Here is a 20,555-nt window from a genome sequence, read left to right on the forward strand (position 1 = left end):
CTTTTAACAGTATTCGAGTTATATGACGGCATCTGTACTCTTAAAGCGACCAGGGCAGGAGGGTTTGCTTAAACAGCAACTGTCATCCGGTGTATAACGGCGGTCTGTAAATAACGAGTCTGGACCAGACAATCCAGTTATTGACATCATGAACATCGATCCACGCAATTGGGATACGATGACATGCATCAACCAAGTCAGCGAACCTGACCACCTGATCCCGTTAGTCGCCTCTTACGACAAGCGTGGGTTGCTGAAGACCTATTCTACCCCGTACCTTCATGGGTCTTATTTTTAATTGAAATAATATAAGAACCGACCGTTTTGTTTCCTGTCGGGTTTGGAATATGAATATGAGGATTATGTAAATGCTTACCAAGTTCATCACATTTCTTTAAAGTAGTTTTCTGATAATTTTAGATACCCGGTCGGGATTCCGATGTAGAAATGTTTGTCCAAATAGTTGAGAAAAATGGTTCTGAGGTCAGGCCCTGGAACTTGTCTCATTGCAGGTCATCTTGCCCTGATGGAATGGATTGTTGCTCATGCTTTCAATCACTTGGTTGCCAGGTCCAAACTCGATTAGTTATTGGCAGGCGTGATACAGATTATCGCTGATTGCGGCGTTAAACTCGCATAGTGTATTTGAAAATACGGATATCCGATAATTGCAGTGACGATACTCATAATGCCTCCATAATGGTACGAACAAAACAACAACAAAAAGAATAAGGAAAGGGGTTTTGTCGCTTTTATTTACATATCTTCATTGGTACATGGACAGCCCAATCGACTAAAGTGCCGCAGTTCCACACTGGGTGCCCAAACCATATGATCTTGGGTTCGAATCCCAGATTCGCCCTGAGGATGTTCCTAGCTTTCACTAAAATAGGTCCTCCATCTTGATGGGCTATCCCCCTTCATCCCGCCGTGGTACGTTGTTTTACATGGTGAATTAGGCGGTGTGTAGAATGGCTGTGTGGTATCAGGCAACAAACATCGTGAGAGTGGCGGGTGCTACCGGTAGTGACAGTCCTACTTTGTTCCGATCAAGACTCAAAACCTATCTTTTCACCAAATCTTTCTTGGAGTATTGAGGCTTTGTGTTTTCCTAGCTGTGTAATGTCTCTTTTTTGTGTAGACTCAAATGAAGCGCTTTTGAGCAGTTCTTCGAAGATATATAAATCTGTAGTTATTTATTATTATCATTAACATGCGTACCTTTTTGCCTTTTACACCTGATGTCATCACTGATTTTCAGTGATAAATTTATATACTTCTCACCACTATTTTGCCTTTTGCTCCCAATGGAATCTGTTTCGTTGGATAATCGAGACTGGTTACCCTCTGACGTTGACGCTTTATTTGTAGGAAATTCTACGAAGATGTCCCATCAAAGTATGTTAATACATACCTACATAAATATACACTACTACACATTTTATGGGGTATGTGCTTAATATAATGTTATTCCATTTGAGAAATATATATTCAGAATAATATTCACGTGGGAGGTATTTGTTGCTCTCCCCTGAACAAGATCGTGAGAAATGTTCAAGATTGATGACAAGGTGGTGACCTAGATGGCTGATATGACGTCATATCAACCCGGATGCAGACAACACTATTACTTTTGTACTCGGAGTTTTCCTACGTCATCCTAGTACCTCTGTCAAAGACCTGAGACGAGTCTTCACATCTTACAGTCGATTCAACAAAGTACAAATGTTCTCCATCCCTATCATTCTTGAAGAGTCTTGTTTAATGTGAGAATTGTTTAATTTCACCGAGAAAATAAGACTCTTTCTTTATGCGTATTAACCATTATTTAGAATGGGTCACTATGCAAAATACGTACATACGATAAGGTCACCTTGTTGTGTAGAGATATATAATTAGATTCCTCTCTAAGTCAGTTGTGAAAAGATAATGCGAATAGGGCGAATAATGCTACACACTCGTTGACAATTTCCGTGAGGATGGATTGCCCTGATTTCAATACAAGCGAATTTGTTTACAAACAAGAAATAGGTCCGGTTTGGTGATTGTAGAAAGTTTCTTGGAAGTGCGTAGTACGGATATTGTGGCCGCCAATGAGACGCACTGGTGCCTAACATTCGTCACCACTCGCCCCTTTCCGTAACCTACAAGAAGCTATTCGGCTTGTCCCGGAATAACACGAGTTGGTCACGAATGTGGTGCCTAAATCACCTCGGATGACGTCAGTGAGACATGTTGCTCCTTAATCCACAATGCTATAGCCTCATGATACATGGTCTAGCCAATGTAATAAGATTAAGCTAGTGAGACATGTTGTTCTTGAATCCACAAGTATATAGTGAGTGAGTGAGTATGGTTTTACGCCTTTCTTAGCAATACCCTAGCAATATCAGGGCGGGGGACACCAGAAATGGGTTTCACACTTTGTACCCATGTCGGGAATCGAACACACGGGTCTTCGGCGCGACGAGCGAACGCTTTAACAACTACGCTACCCGACCCCTCCCCCCCCCCCCCCACATACACACAAGGATATAGCCCAATGTAAATAGATCTAGCCAATGTAACACTATCCTGCCAATGTAATAAGTTGTAACCAATGAGGCAAGATCTATCCAGTGATATGTTGCCTCTGAAACGACAATGGGGGCACGGGTGTCCCACTCGTCTAAAGCGCCGCGATTCGCTGTGCAGAGTTGCGTCCCTTGGACACGCCAGAAACCTATGATTGTGGGTTCGAATCCCGGTTCGCTCTGATTATGTTTCTAGGTTTGTCAGCACCATACTCGTGCTCGTGGGTTTCACCAAAGTGGTAAACGTCTGAGACCTGCATCACTTCGGGCTTTCCTCCCACATTAAGCTGACACGCCGTGATATAACTGGAATACTGTTAAAAGCGGCGATAAAACCCAATTCACTCACTCTGAAACGACAATGAGACCACAAATGAGAATCAATTGTGGTCGAATCAATCTGGGACTACATAAAGTAACAGACTCTGACTCCATGTTAAGGATAGCTTCTTCCTGTTTTCCCGTAGCTGTATGTTGTCTATTTCTACCATCCATTCCATCTCAAATTCGACACACTCTTTAATACGTAGTCCGGGTCGAATCTGTATTGGCACCTATGGCTAATATATCATCACTCTGCTTGTCTCGAACTACGCATTACTCGGTATATTTCAGGTGGCCCATGGACGTCGAGTTGTCGAGGTTCCACATAGTTTTTAGTTCTTCTGTCATGGTATCATATTAATACTGACTTCATGCTATCAACGGCTGAAACTGGAACATTCAATACCATCTTACATTCAGTGTATCTTTAAAGTGAGAACGGTTCTGTGGTTCAGCATTGTAGCCACGTCAAACTAAAAGACGTTAAAAGATGGTACTTGTTACCCTGCCTGACACACGTCATTAAGAGCATGAATCAAGGACAGGTCGGATTGAAGTCAATATCCTGTGTCTAAATTGGGTATTTAGACTAAATATGTTAAACTGCGGCATGGTATCTCGGTGGGCATTAGTCCGGACTAGTACAAACAGCCACACACCCGTGCACTTACATAGCTATATATATGTGAAATAATCTTGTACGCGGCTGCATTTAACCCCATTTACCTCACATTTTCATCTCGGTCTGCCAAAATGTTCGGACTCAAAAGTTTCAGTCAGCAATAATGTGTGTTATATAATCATGATGTCAAACAATGATTTAATCCATATCACGCACGATTTAACTATGCCAGACATGACTTAATCCATATCATGTATTATTTCATGATTTCATGATGACAGACATTGACTTATCCATGTCACGTACTATTTCATTATGACAAACAATGACTTATCCATGTCACGCACTATTTCATTACGACAAACAATGACTTATCCATGTCACCTACTACTTCATTATGACAAACGATGACTTATCCATGTCACCTACTACTTCATTATGACAAACAATGACTTATCCATGTCACCTACTATTTCATTATGACAAACGATGACTTATCCATGTCACCTACTACTTCATTATGACAAACAATGACTTATCCATGTCACGCACTATTTCATTATGACAAACAATGACTTATCCATGTCACGCACTATTTCATTACGACAAACAATGACTTATCCATGTCACGCACTATTTCATTATGACAAACAATGACTTATCCATGTCACCTATTATTTCATTATGACAAACAATGACTTATCCATGTCACCTACTATTTCATTATGACAAACAATGACTTATCCATGTCACCTACTACCTCATTATGACAAACGATGACTTATCCATGTCACCTACTACTTCATTATGACAAACAATGACTTATCCATGTCACGCACTATTTCATTATGACAAACAATGACTTATCCATGTCACGCACTATTTCATTACGACAAACAATGACTTATCCATGTCACGCACTATTTCATTATGACAAACAATGACTTATCCATGTCACCTATTATTTCATTATGACAAACAATGACTTATCCATGTCACCTACTACTTCATTATGACAAACAATGACTTATCCATGTCACCTACTATTTCATTATGCCAAACGATGACTTAATCCATTTAACGTACTTTTTCAGCACAAACAGCGGCACCTGCTACATCATCAAACTCGACCACAACACCGGCACCAGCAGGTGAGACACACAAGTTATCAACATTTTCTACAGCACACCCTCGTTTGACACCATGTGACAACGGAAACCTAATTAACCAACGATAAAATCAATTCATATTGACTATACTCGTATTCCAAGTAAGAACGTTTTAGATAAACAAGGACGCGCTCTAGACTAACAATTGCCATCCACCTTCTCATGTCAAAATTTGGCACAAAATCCGTTGATCGATATTAAAGATAATGCACCAAGCTCACACGATACACCCTCTGAGAAAATAGTCCCATGAACCGAAATTACTACATTTGAATCTTACATCTTCCTGAGTCAAGTGAGTTAACTGACTTTAAAAATCCAGTTTCCACCCTTGCCGAACTAGGCTGGAATCTCCAGGATACACTCACCTTTTCGTGAACACCTGGTATCATCATTATTTAAAAGATTTATAAGCACATGCTTATGATATAGTCAGTAGATATCAGTAGATATTTCATATAATAATTGAAGTTGTTTTTGTAGCTTTTATTTATTCAACAGTCCCCATCTAAAGATAGAATTGATTTCGTGATGCGCCATCGACAATGACTCACAGACATACATCCATATCCCTGTTTTAATGTTGTTCAAAGCAGAAACTGAGTGACTGAGTGAATGAATTTCATTCTTACGTCACAACATGTCAGCTAAGTGTGGCATGTCTTTGACGTTACCACTTTGGTGGGACTTATAATACAGGTATGGTGTTAAAACCCGCAGAGAGATTGAATTCACTTCCTATAATCGGCCATATTCTGCTTACTTTTCGGACATTCTCTGAACAAGTAAATAAGAAGGCGGCGAAAAACTAGAAGAAACAAACGTTTAGACAAACAAACGAGAATAAACCATACATAGGGTTTTGCATCGCACGTAAGAAAATGGCTGTACTATTTTGTATCAACGGCAAGCAGAACACGTTATAAGTCATCTGGTCTAAATGCTCTACTTTCTGTGCGACATAAGCGGATGAACACATAGTAAATGACATCTCAGGCTCTCTCCAATCAGAAGGTCTGAGACGAGATCTGGAGCCGTGTAGGAATACAACGTGCTTGTTGTCGGATCATGGAGGAACAAACCTCACAGATAATGATGACCTTGAGGGGTTAAGGAGGTGCCGATCCCCAGGTCATCTAGGACCTGGCCAAATATCTGTACACATATTCAGCTAGCCTTTAACTTTCATCCAACGATGTCCGATGAAATATATATATATCTATACCGTATTTGACGTAATAAGGGCCCCGCTCTAATTATCGCCAATGGATATTTTATAATAATATTAGCTAGTGAACAATCGCAATTAGCACCCCTTCCGTTTGATCAATGTACACAAGACTTATTTATTCGTTTATAATACACAGTCGTGTGTTATATGCACCCTTAGTTATGAGCAATTAATTTCTGGAAAAATATATCTGTCGTATAGAAACATTTCAGGCTGTCAGCATAAAACCTGAAATCTACGATCTTTCAACTCTGTTTTTTTTCACCAAAATAATATTCTAATAAGAGCCCACTATTTCATATTTTGAGAGCGCCCCGGGTACTTATTACGTCGAATACGGTAACTGCAATATTATTAGACGCGACGTTAAAGAAGGCATAGATTTCATTGAACTGCGCCATGGAAAACTTCTTATTTGGAACAGCCATATTCAGATGCATGCGCAATGTAACCTTGGTGTCACTCAACCTGATCCACATGTAGTTCGTATCAAGTTAACAAAGGTCCCATTCAACACATATATATTTATATATGTAAGGAGTATAAGAGTAAGATTTCATTTGATGATGGTACTAGTTGTATCGCATCTGTTGACTTACACTAACACACCGAGAATAACACACACAATGCTGACAGTCACGTTGAACTCTCAGGCACAAAGTGTGCCCCACTCCCTGAAGGCCGGACCTATTTTCGGCTAAGTTTATATCATTCATCATCCAGGTGATTTTAAAAAAATACTCAATTGGTTTTGTATGTTTGAGTTGAACCATGATTGTAACTTAATATTCATTGTGACAATGATTGATATCGCGACTTGTTGATTTCGCCTTCCTAAGTTCGTAACATTACATTTCTTATATAGCCAGCGAGTTGGACGTGTGTGTACATGTAGATTTATTGCTGAGATGTAATATATGTGACTGCAGCTCCATCTATGCGCTCTGTGAGGAAAATGTTTTGTATGCTCCGCAAATGTATCAAGGGCCGGTGGCCCCAATACGTTAATAAACAACATCAACCATTGCTGTGATCCGCTCGCGCTTTAAGGCTGTGTTGTATGGAACGCTGTAATGCTTTACTTCAATGTAGATCTAGCTGTAATACTGTTAGTACATGTGCACTGGCTCAAAGCAAAAAGCATATACTTCAGTTCTTTATTCCATGTGTTCTCACAAACTTAAATTCATAGATTTCTTAAAAAAGAGTTCAGTGTCAATATACGAATTCTTGTTTTGGATACAACCCTTGTAAACGGGACGTTCCTTACGTAACACTCAGTCCACTAGCCATAGTCGTGCCTTGTTGTGCAAAAGGGGTTTAACTGTCAATTCATTTCCTTGTCCGTGTACAATTTATGGACAACCCGCGGTCCGGCATTGTCAGACGCCAACCATTAATATCAAGGATGTAATCCTCAGGATTTATCCGGGTGACGGGGGTCAAGGTTATGTGGTCGCCTTGGTCATTGAGGTGCATATATCACGCCGCTCCCCGAACACAAGCGACAAGTCATGCCGAATGAAACGGTCACAGTGTTAACGATACGAGAAGGTTTGAGACAATGACAGAAGACCACGGTCTCGGTTGGGCAAGGTGTCACCATGTTACTGATTACTTGTCTTAAATGTGTTCACTATCTGATGTTGATATATTTGCAATTTAGGTTATCGGAATTTTGATATTTGGTATCTTCTTTTGGAAATACAAAATTTGAAATATGAGAACGGGAATCTGATCAAAGGTAGCATTGAACCTTGATATGCTGAATCATTCAGAGATGAAGAAACATTCATGTTAGGAAAGAAGGGACCATATTCCAATCTTTTTAAGGTATAAAGTGAAGGTTAAATGGGGTTTAACGTCACTTCCAAGATTTTTGCACTTATATTGTGTGTGCGGCTGCTTAAACTAGTCCGGACTAACGCCGATTTTATCGTGCTAGCCAAATGATATACCACGCCCCATTGTAACTCAGACGCGGCATACTGACTCCGAGCCAACCAGTCCTTGGTTTAGCCCCTTAATGCCGAGCGTCAGGCAGGGTAACAACAAGTACAAAGTTTAACGTCTTTTGGTATGCCACGGCCGAGGATCGACCCAACGACTTTCCGCTCTCGGGGCGGACGCTCTACCACTAGACCACGGAGGCGGTCCTCTTATGTTATGACAAGAGCATTCCTCCTCCATAATAATTGTCTCTGTTTTTAGTTTTACTGATGTCCTATAATGAGTGAAGTTACTCATACCTAGACTTCAATGTTCAAATTGTTCGCATTCATAGGTTAAATGTGTAGTCTTGTAAACAGTCTCAGTCTTTTTTATCATAACCAGTGTGTTTAGTTGATACTTCTACGTTTGTCCTGTGTCTGCAAATTGTAACCCGCAATGAAAAAGGAAGCACGTTTCTTTCTTGTATAAAATGAAACCGTTATACATTTTGTGTTTGGACGAAAACATTGTATTAACGTGGAATACATCGCACGTTAATATCGAAGCATTGAAGCAAATATATTTAAAATTCAATGTCAGTGCCATCGTGACTAGTCTGTGCCCGTTATAAATTCTGAAAGAACATGCACCGAAAACAATTAACAACACATACAAGTCATTTGCATTTTAAAAAGCACAATAAGTAAATAACTTTTGATTATATTGCAAACCAACACCTTTCATCAAAAGAATAGTTGTTATCTTAATGGCAATAAACACAGAGTGATGGACCCACCACATCTTTCTACGTTCGCCCTTTATATATGTCTAAATGCAATGTATTAAAAGTCCATCACTGGCACTCAAGTTTTCTGTATATTGTCCACATGTTCCTGGTACAGTGATGGGGGCCTAGCACAGACTTCATCAGGATACGTGAATATTGATGTCACCGTCATTCTCCAGGTACAGTCATTTATCCTGGGGGAGGAAGACTGACTTGGAGATATAACAGGCCATCTTCTGTTGCCTAAGGCTGGAGCATTAAAACATATCCAGTACTTAAGAGGCTGCTTGCCTTGTTTCACTCACCCTGCAACCACCGTTGCTAGATGATCACAGTGTTTACAATGGTAGATGACGATCTATTCACTGAACTGTGAAGTATGTCCGATGATTGATTACGGAGTGAACAATGAGGTGATAGCACGTTTCAAGTATAACGAGAAACACCCATCGCAAAAAAGCGACGTAATACTATGGAGTCCCGTTTGTCTGGAAATCCTGTTTTCCTGATTATTACTGTTGAGAATATCTACCTGTATTAAGTGTGAAGTTATCCCAAAACAGACATTCCATATTCCGGAAATTTGATAATCCGGAAGATTTCACATTGGCAAGTTTCAGAATTAAAGAGGTTACGTTGTTGTAAAGTATTACGCACATGATGAATTGACTAAGGGGTCAGCCGTAATAAGAAGCCCATAAACAACCATTTCTCCCAATTAATCATCATACTGCTTAGAATAAATCAACATTATAATGCCCCGTAAATAAGAATAATGCTCAGACGTAAGTCTACGAGTACCACGTAAATCCCCATAACCGTACATAAGTCATCATACTAGCACTACTTAAATCTTGTCATTCGTCTTGGTGGTCTTAAGACAAAACATATTAGGTTGACTATCCTGTTCTTTTCTACAGCATTCCTATAAATTTACACTCTCGCATCATCCTTGTCACATTTATGTGGCTGTAAACGTCAAAGGAGGTCCTTCCGATGATGGTACGAATACTGAGATGATTCTTAGTATCAAGTATTATACGAGAACGCGTTTCTGGCGCAGTTTATTCGCATGGTTTATGATGCATGGGGAAATGTGTATTGCATGTTAGGGGTCCGCTGTGGCAACAATCAACGAGAGGCTTCTGTTCAAAGAAGGATGTTGTTTAATGTTGACGTTTTTCTCGAGTTTTTTTTAAGTTATAAATCGTGTGTACGACATTGTACAACGTTCGCAAACTAATCCATCAAAAGTGTTTTTTTGTTTTGGTAACTTCTGCGCTTTAATTTCATTTAAGACCATTAATAATAACTTGTCTCTCATTTGGTAAATAGAAGCCTTCATTATTAAAGAAAGGTTGCCAGAAACCACCTGAATGGTTTAACGCAAAATATAGTCTCCATGTCCTCATATAAACACCTCAATTATTTTGTTGATTCCGTCGGGCGTGGAAAATATCGGTGACGAGTGTGTGAATAGATCACTTCAAAACGGGGTACATATACACGAGGAAGAGACAGTGGTCCCATTGATCACAGGGACTTATATATAGCAAGCATACAAAGAGGCGTGTTGTATGAACGTGACAAGTTTAATCGTCTTCATTTTGTTATTCCTTATGCCGTGACAACATGTCAACAAACATGTAAACATCTTGTGAAATGAAAAGCTTTTACTCTGTCCAAGAAAAGGTAGTCATCGAGTACCGAAAGACTGGAAGACCTAAAGTTACACGTGGTCTAAATACGTCAGAGTGGAATTCTCTTCTGGACACGTCAACAGTTCAAGATCTCTAATGAACGTATCTCATAATAAACGGTTAATTGAATAAACATTATACTGCCATGCGTGTTTTTACACTAACCTACACCCAAGCTATTTGTTTGTTTGTCTGTTTGTTTGCTGTTTAACACCGCACTTAGCAATATTCCAGCTATAAGACAGCGTTCGGTAAATAATCGAGTCTGGGCCAGGCAATTCAATGATTGACATCATGAGCATTGAGACACGCAGTTGGGATACGACATGCATCAACCAAGTCAGCAAGCCTGACCACCCGATCCCGTTAGTCGCCTCTTACGACAAGCATGGGTTGCTGAAGCTATTAGTGTAATCGCTGCTGCAAAAAATTTGGTATCGAAACATGGCTTCCTTAAATGCGTACTTCGGCTTTTAGCCCGTGTCCTATTTTCTTTCCATAAATTGGATAATCTGATCGTTTATCTTGCAAATATCAAATATATCTTTGTCAACATGTTTCCTTGGGCTAAACAGATCCTTTCGTTTGTCTGATCTGCCCAAAAGAAAAATGCAATGTTTCATATTTTATTAAATACATCAACAGCTGGTGGATGACGTCATAAGTATATATTTTGTCTCTTTCGTTTTTGAAACGTGATTGATCGATTCCACCTTGGCAGTTTGAAAGGCATGATTAAGGATAGCTCCAGGGTGACTTGACAAGATCGCTGTAGCTCGCAGAAACAACGTGTTATTGGAAAACTGTCACGACATTGCTGTACATATAGGCATCGAGTTTTCGTTTACATGAGGGAGCGATGTGGAGACTGATGGTTAAAGCGTTCGCTCATCACGACAAATGTCCGGGTTTGATTCCCCATATGAGTTCAATATCTGAAGTCTATTCCCGGTGTCTATTAAACAGGAAATATACAAGCAGTCAGGAAGGTTGTTAGCTAAGAAACTTTAAATGCAATAAAAGACAGCAAATTTACATGTTTTTGGTGTGTTTGTTGTTTCGTTTTGGTTTTATGGTTGGTTTTCGTTCTGAATCAGGTTTTGAAAGGGTATTTACATTTAGAGTGTTTACATGAAAGGGTATTTACATTTAGAGTGTTTACATGAAAGGGTATTTACATTTAGAGTGTTTACATGAAAGGATATTTACATTTAGAGTGTTTACATGAAAGGGTATTTACATTTAGAGTGTTTACATGAAAGGGTATTTACATTTAGAGTGTTTACATGAAAGGGTATTTACATTTAGAGTGTTTACATGAAAGGATATTTACATTTAGAGTGTTTACATGAAAGGGTGTTTACATGAAAGGGTATTTACATTTAGAGTGTTTACATGAAAGGGTGTTTACATGAAAGGGTATTTACATTTAGAGTGTTTACATGAAAGGGTATTTACATGAAAGGGTATTTACATTTAGAGTGTTTACATGAAAGGGTATTTACATTTAGAGTATTTACATGAAAGGGTATTTACATTTAGAGTGTTTACATGAAAGGGTATTTACATTTAGAGTGTTTACATGAAAGGATATTTACATTTAGAGTGTTTACATGAAAGGGTATTTACATGAAAGGGTACCTACATGAAAGGGTATTTACATTTAGAGTGTTTACATGAAAGGGTATTTACATTTAGAGTGTTTACATGAAAGGGTATTTACATGAAAGGGTATTTACATGAAAGGGTATTTACATTTAGAGTGTTTACATGAAAGGGTACCTACATGAAAGGGTATTTACATTTAGAGTGTTTACATGAAAGGGTATTTACATTTAGAGTGTTTACATGAAAGGGTATTTACATTTAGAGTGTTTACATGAAAGGGTATTTACATTTAGAGTGTTTACATGAAAGGGTATTTACATTTAGAGTGTTTACATGAAAGGGTACCTACATGAAAGGGTATTTACATGAAAGGGTATTTACATGAAAAAGTATCTTTGTAGGCACAGTTTCTTCTTTTATTCACAGTGTATCTGAACAATTCAATAAAAATATATATGTCAAGCCTTAGAAAGTGTTGCGGCTTTACGAGGGACTGTCCCATAGTCAGATGCCCATGTAAGATACAGTCGTGTACAGTGTAACTGGACCGCCAAGTGGCCCGGCTCAGTCTAGCGTTGAGGCCGGGTTAATTTATTCTTATGTATATTCCCTCAAACCGTACCCAACCTTAGTGTACAGTAAGCCATCAATGTCACTCGCCAAATCTTCTATGAAACCCAATATCAATATCCGGTCATCGAACCAGGAGGGACTTCTTAGGTCAAGCTGACCAATGGTCACAACATTAGGTGGGTCATCTAAGGGGCGGTGGAGTAGCCTTGTGTTAACGCGTTTGCTCGTCACGCCGAAGACCCGTGTTCGATTTCACTGCACCATTTCTAGATGAGTTAAACCCATTGTATCGGTGTGTGATTTTTTCCGAGTTGTCTTTGACGTATTGTTTAACGTAAGTCTTTCATTGTAATCCACGAATACATTCAGTACCCTTTTGTCAAGGTACTTCGTATGTCTAGACACTTCTACCTATTCCCATGACCCTTCGCGATCCTATTTCCAAAGCACAAAGCGGCTTCATGTGCCACCTGGGGAAGTCAACCGAAGTAGGTAAAACATAAACAAAAAATATGTATGAACGTTGTTCATCTCGACGATACTGTATATGGATATAAAAGCTCTGTTCCTTGGTGTGTAAACAGCTACGCTTGGGTTCATAAAAGAATGTGTAAAAACTGAAAGAGTGATATTAGGTATGCGAGTCCTTTGTCGTACACATGTCTGTCTGTGGGTTCCTTTGTGTCTCACGGGGCGGTCGGGTAGCCTAGTGGTTAAAGCGTTCGCACGTCACGCCGAAGACCCGGGTTCGATTCCCATCATGGGTACAATGTGTGAAGCCCATTTCTGGTGTCCCCCGCCGTGATATTGCTGGAATATTACTAAATGCGGCGAAAAAATATGCTCACTCACTCTTTTTGTCACGGGTACCTGTGTAATATTGTTTCCTGATGTTGTTTGTTTCGTTTGAATGTTTGTTTTTTAACGCCGCACTCAGTATAAGTTCAGCTATGTGACAGCGGTCTGTTAATCGAGCCTGGATATGGCAATCCAGTGATTGATATCATGAGCATCTATCCACTCGATTGGAATGCGATGACATGCATCAACCAAGACTCCGAACCTGACCACCCGATTCCGTTAGTCGCCTCTTACGACAAGCATAGTCGCCTTTTACGGCAAGCGTGGATTGCTGAAGACCTATTCATTTCATGGTTGTTTCCTGATGTAGATATACAGACACTGGGGCTGGTACAAGATCATACGTGGATGAAGTTACATCAGCGTCGATGTTGACGCCCTTCACACATCAAACACAGTCTTATCTCTTTGTCATAAAACTTATCGCTGACATCTTTCACCGTCTTCATCTTTATTTTCGTGGTTGGCAAGGGGGGCCTTGTCATCTGAAGAGCCACAAATGGCTATGCAGAGTTGCGTCCCTTACGCACACTAGGAACCAAGCTCCTTCCCAGCGCGTGACTCCTTCGTTACACTCTCGGTAACATCGCTGCCATTGGGCGCGGTCATAACAAGAATCTTGAAATTTGCCCTCTAACCCCAAATGTAGTAACGTTTACACTTTGGTTTATGTCTTTGGGAATGCCATCATTTTTCATTTTGAAAAGGTTTACGACTGACCATGTTTTCCAGATGAATTTACTTTTTTGTTTTAATAATCAGGTTGGTTCGAGATTGCAGACTAACGGAACATCAACCAAATTCCCCCTTACATTCTTACTGTTTCAATTAAAGATGATACTTTTAGTGAAATAAAAATTCAAATTGACAAAGAAAGAAAGTAATTTATCAGCGGTAAGTGTATTCGGCGTCACGACAGTTGTCACTTGTTTGTAAACATAACGGTCATTCGGTTGCGAGTTCAACTCCAAGCATGGTTGGGGCCACCTATCACAGTGGGGAGTTTTGACTGGTGGCAGCGATAGTGTAGAGAGCTCCGCTTGCGGACTATCGCTGTGAGGAGCTTGCACTAGGAACCTCGGTTCGCCCTGATCATGTTTCTAAGATTTTCAGCACCATACCCTTGCTCGTGGGTTTCACAAAGTCTGAGACCTCCATTCCCTTCCACAAGATGCTGACAGGTCATGATAAAACTGGAATACTGTTCAAAGCGACGTGAAACCCAACTCGCTTACTCACCCTTTATTTTTGTAAAGTATGCACTGACAAGGAAACTATAATGGTATTAACATGCTCCTCTCAGTTAAATCTCGTGTTGCTTTGTAATTATACATGAAAGGTCATCCTATCCTGTACAGATATTCCCCGTGTTAGAGAGCAATTTAAGAAAGCTCTATGGTGCAAAAGAGAATTATGTCCAGAAAGCAGTCAGTAGATTTAAGCTGCACAAGTACAATAGGCCATATTACAAGTAATTCGTCTTGTAGATATAGGCTGAAAATGCCCTTCCTAAAGAACCCGTATCACTAAGCAGAACATTAACTGACCACAGACAGTACCTCCAAGTTGATGGTCGACAGTCGACGATTATACGGATAACGGTAATGACCATCACGGGACATTTCATCTTTATACCTCTCAATTAAAGATGTTTTAACGCGCTGTAAAATAACCCCCACAAAGATATGGAAGGGGAAAGACGTGTCCTAATGGCGTTAAAATCCCCGCTTGCCTCGGAAAATTGGCAGGTATGAGAATGAGAATGGCTTGAGAATGAGATAATATTGACAGCTTTGTGTCGCTTATCGGACCATCTGAAATGCCCTTTTCACCTTGTGTCACGGTCCGTTGGATGTCCATGGGGCATATATGTTACCTATTTTCGTGGGAGAAACTGCAGAGTCACACTTGTATAATGGGGAAGGGGGTGTGGCCGGATTCATATTGTTTTGTGTTAATGCATGGGTGTAACCTTTGTTGGTTTTCCAGATGAGAAGCTAAACTTAACGACAAACAGGATTACCATTACTCCAAATGTATGCACATACAAAACAACGTTTCGAAATTCCAGTGTAACAACACAGCGTGTATTCTCACGTCGTGCTTTCAGACGAGGTACCTGTACTGTCCTCAAGTATGTTTATACTGATCGTATGCACAAAAGCGCAACTTCCCCCTTACATTGTATGGATATGACAGTTGTACCACAGGAACAAAAGACGGATTTTACACCTTCAAAACAAACGCGAATCAACTGCAAGGGCCGGATTTGCGTAACTGTTTCCCTATATGATTTTGTTTTGTTTTTTTGTTGTTTAACGCCACACTAAGAAATATCCCAGCTACATGACAGCGGCCTGTAAGTAATCGAGTCTGGACCAGGCAATCCAGTGTATGACACCATGAGCATCGATCTACGCTGTTGGGATACGATGACATGCATCAACCAAGTCAGCGTACCTGACCACCCGATCCCGTTAGTCGCCTCTTATGACAAGAATAGTCACCTTTTACGGCAAGCATAGGTTGCTGAAGACCGATTCTACCCCGGTTCTTCACCGGTCTGTAAATGTATCTGATATTAAGGCATTTATTATTGAAAGGGTACTTATAAGAACGGATTGTTTAATTATTAAGCGTTAACTATGTCAGGATTTTAATGATACAGATATTATATGTTGTAGCAGATCATCGGTTAGCTAAAGGGTAATGTGCAATATCAGGAACTGTGAAAATTGCTTTTTCTGTGTCACTCCCTGTGATTCACACATCCTTGTGCGTGTGGTGATTGGCAGTACACAGCACTGTGCATCTTCTCGCCCTGTGTTACCAACAAACCGATCCAGTCCCGACCGATATGCCCCGCCCACAAGCTGCCGTGCTCGTTTTCACACACTATCCATTCCACGTTACAACATGGCTATCTTCCATTTACCTATGAACGAAAAGTTAGGAGCGTATGAAACTTGGGATGAATCGAATCCCGGTCAAACTAGATTTAATGGTATTAAGATCCGTGTCATATACATCATTTACGATTATTGCACTCGTTAGAAAATACATGACAACCATGAAAATATTAAGACACCTCTCTAATATGTATTCATAGTGACTTCAGTATTCTTTTATTTCAAGACCCGTGTTAACACGAGTACATGCTGCGGCTGAATGATACGTGTATTTCAAATGATTGTCCCATGTACCTCAGATTACACGTTCACTTCCTAGCATGAATACATTTCAGAACACAGAAGTAATTATGTAACTTGATTACAAAAAGTACAATCTTACGAGAATGATGCAATATTTTAACAAAGTTCTTTAAATTTACATTGCTGAATAGTCACACAAATACAGTTGAACACATCATTGTATGCATCATGTAAAATCTTAGAACGCGATCAGTGTGCATTCCTCAAAAATAGTTTTTACACGATGAGGACATACTAGCTACATACAGTATTTATATAACTGATAAGGCCACAAAGAGTGAAAGGGTTGCCAGAAAACTCTTTTTCTCCTTCTGTTATAACGCAGCGACCACAATTTCCGGTATTCAAAACTTTGGTCTATTTTGTGAACATAACTTAGAACAGACAGTGTGGTCTTACAGAACAAATCTCGCATTAAGGCGTGCAATTTGATGCGCTCAGTTGCGTCCCTTGGGTACGCCAGAAACCTGTGATTGCGGTTGGCCCCGATTCTGTTCGTAGGTTTGTCAGTACTATACCCGTGCTCGTGTGTTTCACCAAAGTGGTACAATATAAACGTCTAAGACCTACATCACTGGCTTTAGTAACAAAATAAGCCTTGTATTAAGTTTAACATCGCGGGGATTTTTCTACCCATAAGTCCTTATTTTGCGAGATACATTCAACCAAGGTGTTAAGATAGCCATAACACTGATATTGTGCGCAAAAAGGGAATATCCAGTATGACGTAGTCATGTCACATGATACGTAAGGTCCTCCACCTATTGGGTATCTCTTGATTGCTTCCTTTGATAATGTGTCGGCTGAACGTTGGTATTCGTCGTGTTGAATAAATTCACCCGTAAACACAAATATGTTTACATTAAATAATGTTATGTCTTCCGCCTGGGGATAGGAACAACTATCCCCAACAAGCTTTGATGTTATAGGAGAAAAACAACGAAAGTGGTACATTCTGTCACCAATATTATCAAGCAGGATCAAGATTGTTTTTCGTCACGTGATCAGTCTAATGCGCCGCATTTCGCAGCAGACTTGCATCTTTAACACACACACACACACACACACACACACACACACACACACACACACACACACACACAAAATTCGGTTACATCTGATCCCCCAGCCTCGCTGATCCCAAGTGCGTGGATCGATGCTCATAATGTCAAGAACTGGATTTTCTTGTCCAGACTCGAGTATTTACAGACCGCCGTCATATAGCTGGAATATTCCTGAGTACGGCGTTATACAACAAACAAACAAACAAACAAACATCTGATCCTCACTTTACACTCATACCCTGTGGGGTTTCCGGGTGTACATAACTCTCGTGTCTACATTATGACGTGCTGTCCTGTTTAAATTTTACAACAAGAAATGCGCGTATTCATGAGATGTTGTGGTTACCATCACACAGCAAGTGTAATATTCGGTCAAACCTGCATCAGTGGAAAAGCAATAATTTTCACAGGCTAATTTGCTTATCCTGACATTGTCTAAATACGTGTTTCTTCTTTCAGGTATATTTAAGTATGAGATCGTTTAATCCTCCCATCATAACTTTTATACCCACAAAACAGAAAACAACAACATACCTTTCCATAAACACGGGACACGGTGGCCCAGTGGTCTTAGGCGCGCAATCCGCTGTTGCGTCCCTTGGGCACGCCAGACAGCTATCAGCGGTGTAGTCTCTTTTTGCCTGCACTTTAATTGGCTATAAGAGGATTAGGATTAACAGTCCAGTGCATGCAAAATTATAGTCTGTTTAAGTAAGTGGAGTTCACTCCCGTTGGTTCGAACCCCGGCTCAGCCCGAATATTTTTGTCAGCACTCCGCCGTAACTGGGAAACGTCCACTTTTACAGTCAGTTAATTCCCTTGACTCGGGAAGATGCCCTTAAGGGTACAAACTTATTTACTGTATGTTTTAAAGTCGCATCATTGTGTTGCCCAGGTTTGCAGACCCGCATCGTGAACGGCGAGACGGCAGCCGCATACAGATCGGGGCGAGTGGAGGTCTCCAACGACGGCGGAACGACGTGGGGGACAATATGTGACGACTTCTTCAACAAAAGTGCTGCCATTGTAGTGTGCCGTGGCTTCGGTTTCACAGATGGAGAGGTTGGTATTCACACACGTCCAACATGTGTTCATCTTGATCAGTTATCTTTTCGATATTAACTTTATTAATAAAATATACTGTCACATATATAAAGTCATTCATTGATTCGCGAAACTGCAGCAGGTGTCCTCTCGAGCTCCATACAGCGCATATCATACCCCACAAAGCGTCAAGAATGTGACACAATGCTGCAATGGAGCTGGCTCTTGGCAGTGTACACGTTGCGTCGCCTTTATTATGATAGTTATCTTAACCGAATGTCGTGTTGAGATTCTTGTGTCCATCATACTAGCATCATGACTCTACCGACTGGGGCAGGGGTGGCCATTCCACAGGAACTCGTTATTGGTCAGTAAATTTTTATTTATTGACCAATAACGCGTTCCTGTGGGCAAGTCGCCCAAGGCGCCGCAATTCACTGTGAGTTGCGTCCCTTGGGAATCCCGGTTCGCCTTGAATATATATACATCTAGGTTTGTCAGCACCATACCCGAGCTCGTTGGTTTCACCAAAGTGGTAAACGTCTAAAACCTGAATCCCTTTGGACTTTCCTCCCAAATTAAGCCGCCCCTTGAAGATCCGGGGTAGAATAGGTTTTCTGCATGCTTGCCGTAAAAGTCGACTATACTCGTCGTAAGAGACGACTTACGGGATCAGGTGGTCAGGCTCGCTGACTTTGTTGATGCATGTCATCGTATCCCAATTGCGTGGATCCATGCTCATGATGTCAATCATTGGATTGTCTGATCCAGACTCGATTATTTACAGACCGCTGTCATATGGGTCCACTGGAATATTGTTGAGTGCGGCGTTCAACGACAAACAAACAAACAAAACCCACATTATGCTGACAAGCCATGATATAACTAGAGTACTGCCATAGCGGCGTTACACCTGACACTGACATGTGATCTGGCATGCTATGAGTGAATGAGTGAGTTTGGTTTAACGCCGCTTTTAACAGTATTCCAGTTATATCCCGGCGTGTCAGCTTAATGTGGGAGGAATGCCCGAAGTGATGCAGGTCTCAGACGTTTACCACTTCGGTGAAACCCACGAGCACGGTTATGGTGCTTACAAACCTAGAAACATAATCGGGACGAACCGGGATTCGAACCCACAATCATAGGTTTCTGGCGTGCCCAAGGGAGGCAACTCTGCACAGCGAATCGCGGCGCCTAAAACGAGTGGGCCACCCGTGCCCCCGGCATGCTATGAAGGTACATGTAGCTCAATAGACGATCTCAACACTATTGACCTGGTAGTACAACTATATCACACTAAAACGACCGCCCTGTGGTCCAATGAAGAAAGCGTCTGCCCGGAGTGCGGAAGCCGGTGGTTCAATTCCCGGCCGCGTCATACCAAAAGACGTTAAAATACATGGTACTTGTTGTGACCCTGCCTGGCGTTCGGCATTAAGGGAATAAAACAAGGACTTGCCGTCACGGAGACAGTGTACTGTGTATGAGTGGGTATCATTGTTACATTGCGGCCTGGTAGCTTCGTGAGCTAGCACTGTAAAGTCGTGACAAGTACAAGTCACACACGTGCATGCACGTCGCTATATGTCTGAGAAGTGTATCACCTCATCTCTGGCATGCTATGAAGGTACATCATTGTTACATTACGGCCTGCTATCTCCTTGAGCTAGCACTGTAAAGTCGTGACAAGTACAAGTCACACACGTTCTTGAACGCGATTTTAAACCAATTTCACCTCACTGCTCATTTGAACTACGTACACCTACACACTTACCCAACCCATCTCACCACGTCGCTATATAAGTGCAATAATCTTGGATGCGACGTTAAACCCCATCTCACCTCACCGCAA

At 40.8% G+C, this 20,555-nt stretch overlaps 1 protein-coding gene across 1 annotated transcript in view; it reads left to right on the top strand.

The window, feature by feature from the left end:
* Window positions 1-20,555, top strand: part of LOC139479429 (scavenger receptor cysteine-rich domain-containing protein DMBT1-like) — a 102,172-nt gene that overhangs the window by 36,047 nt on the left and 45,570 nt on the right. The window contains exons 2-3 of the mRNA XM_071262283.1: window positions 4,614-4,670; window positions 18,552-18,718. Coding sequence (XP_071118384.1) covers window positions 4,614-4,670; window positions 18,552-18,718 — 224 coding nt within the window. The remainder of the gene's footprint in view (window positions 1-4,613; window positions 4,671-18,551; window positions 18,719-20,555) is intronic.

The sequence above is a fragment of the Haliotis cracherodii genome, unplaced genomic scaffold (genome assembly GCF_022045235.1).
Source record: "Haliotis cracherodii isolate W230 unplaced genomic scaffold, xgHalCrac1.p SCAF_1, whole genome shotgun sequence".
Classification (NCBI taxonomy): domain Eukaryota; kingdom Metazoa; phylum Mollusca; class Gastropoda; order Lepetellida; family Haliotidae; genus Haliotis; species Haliotis cracherodii.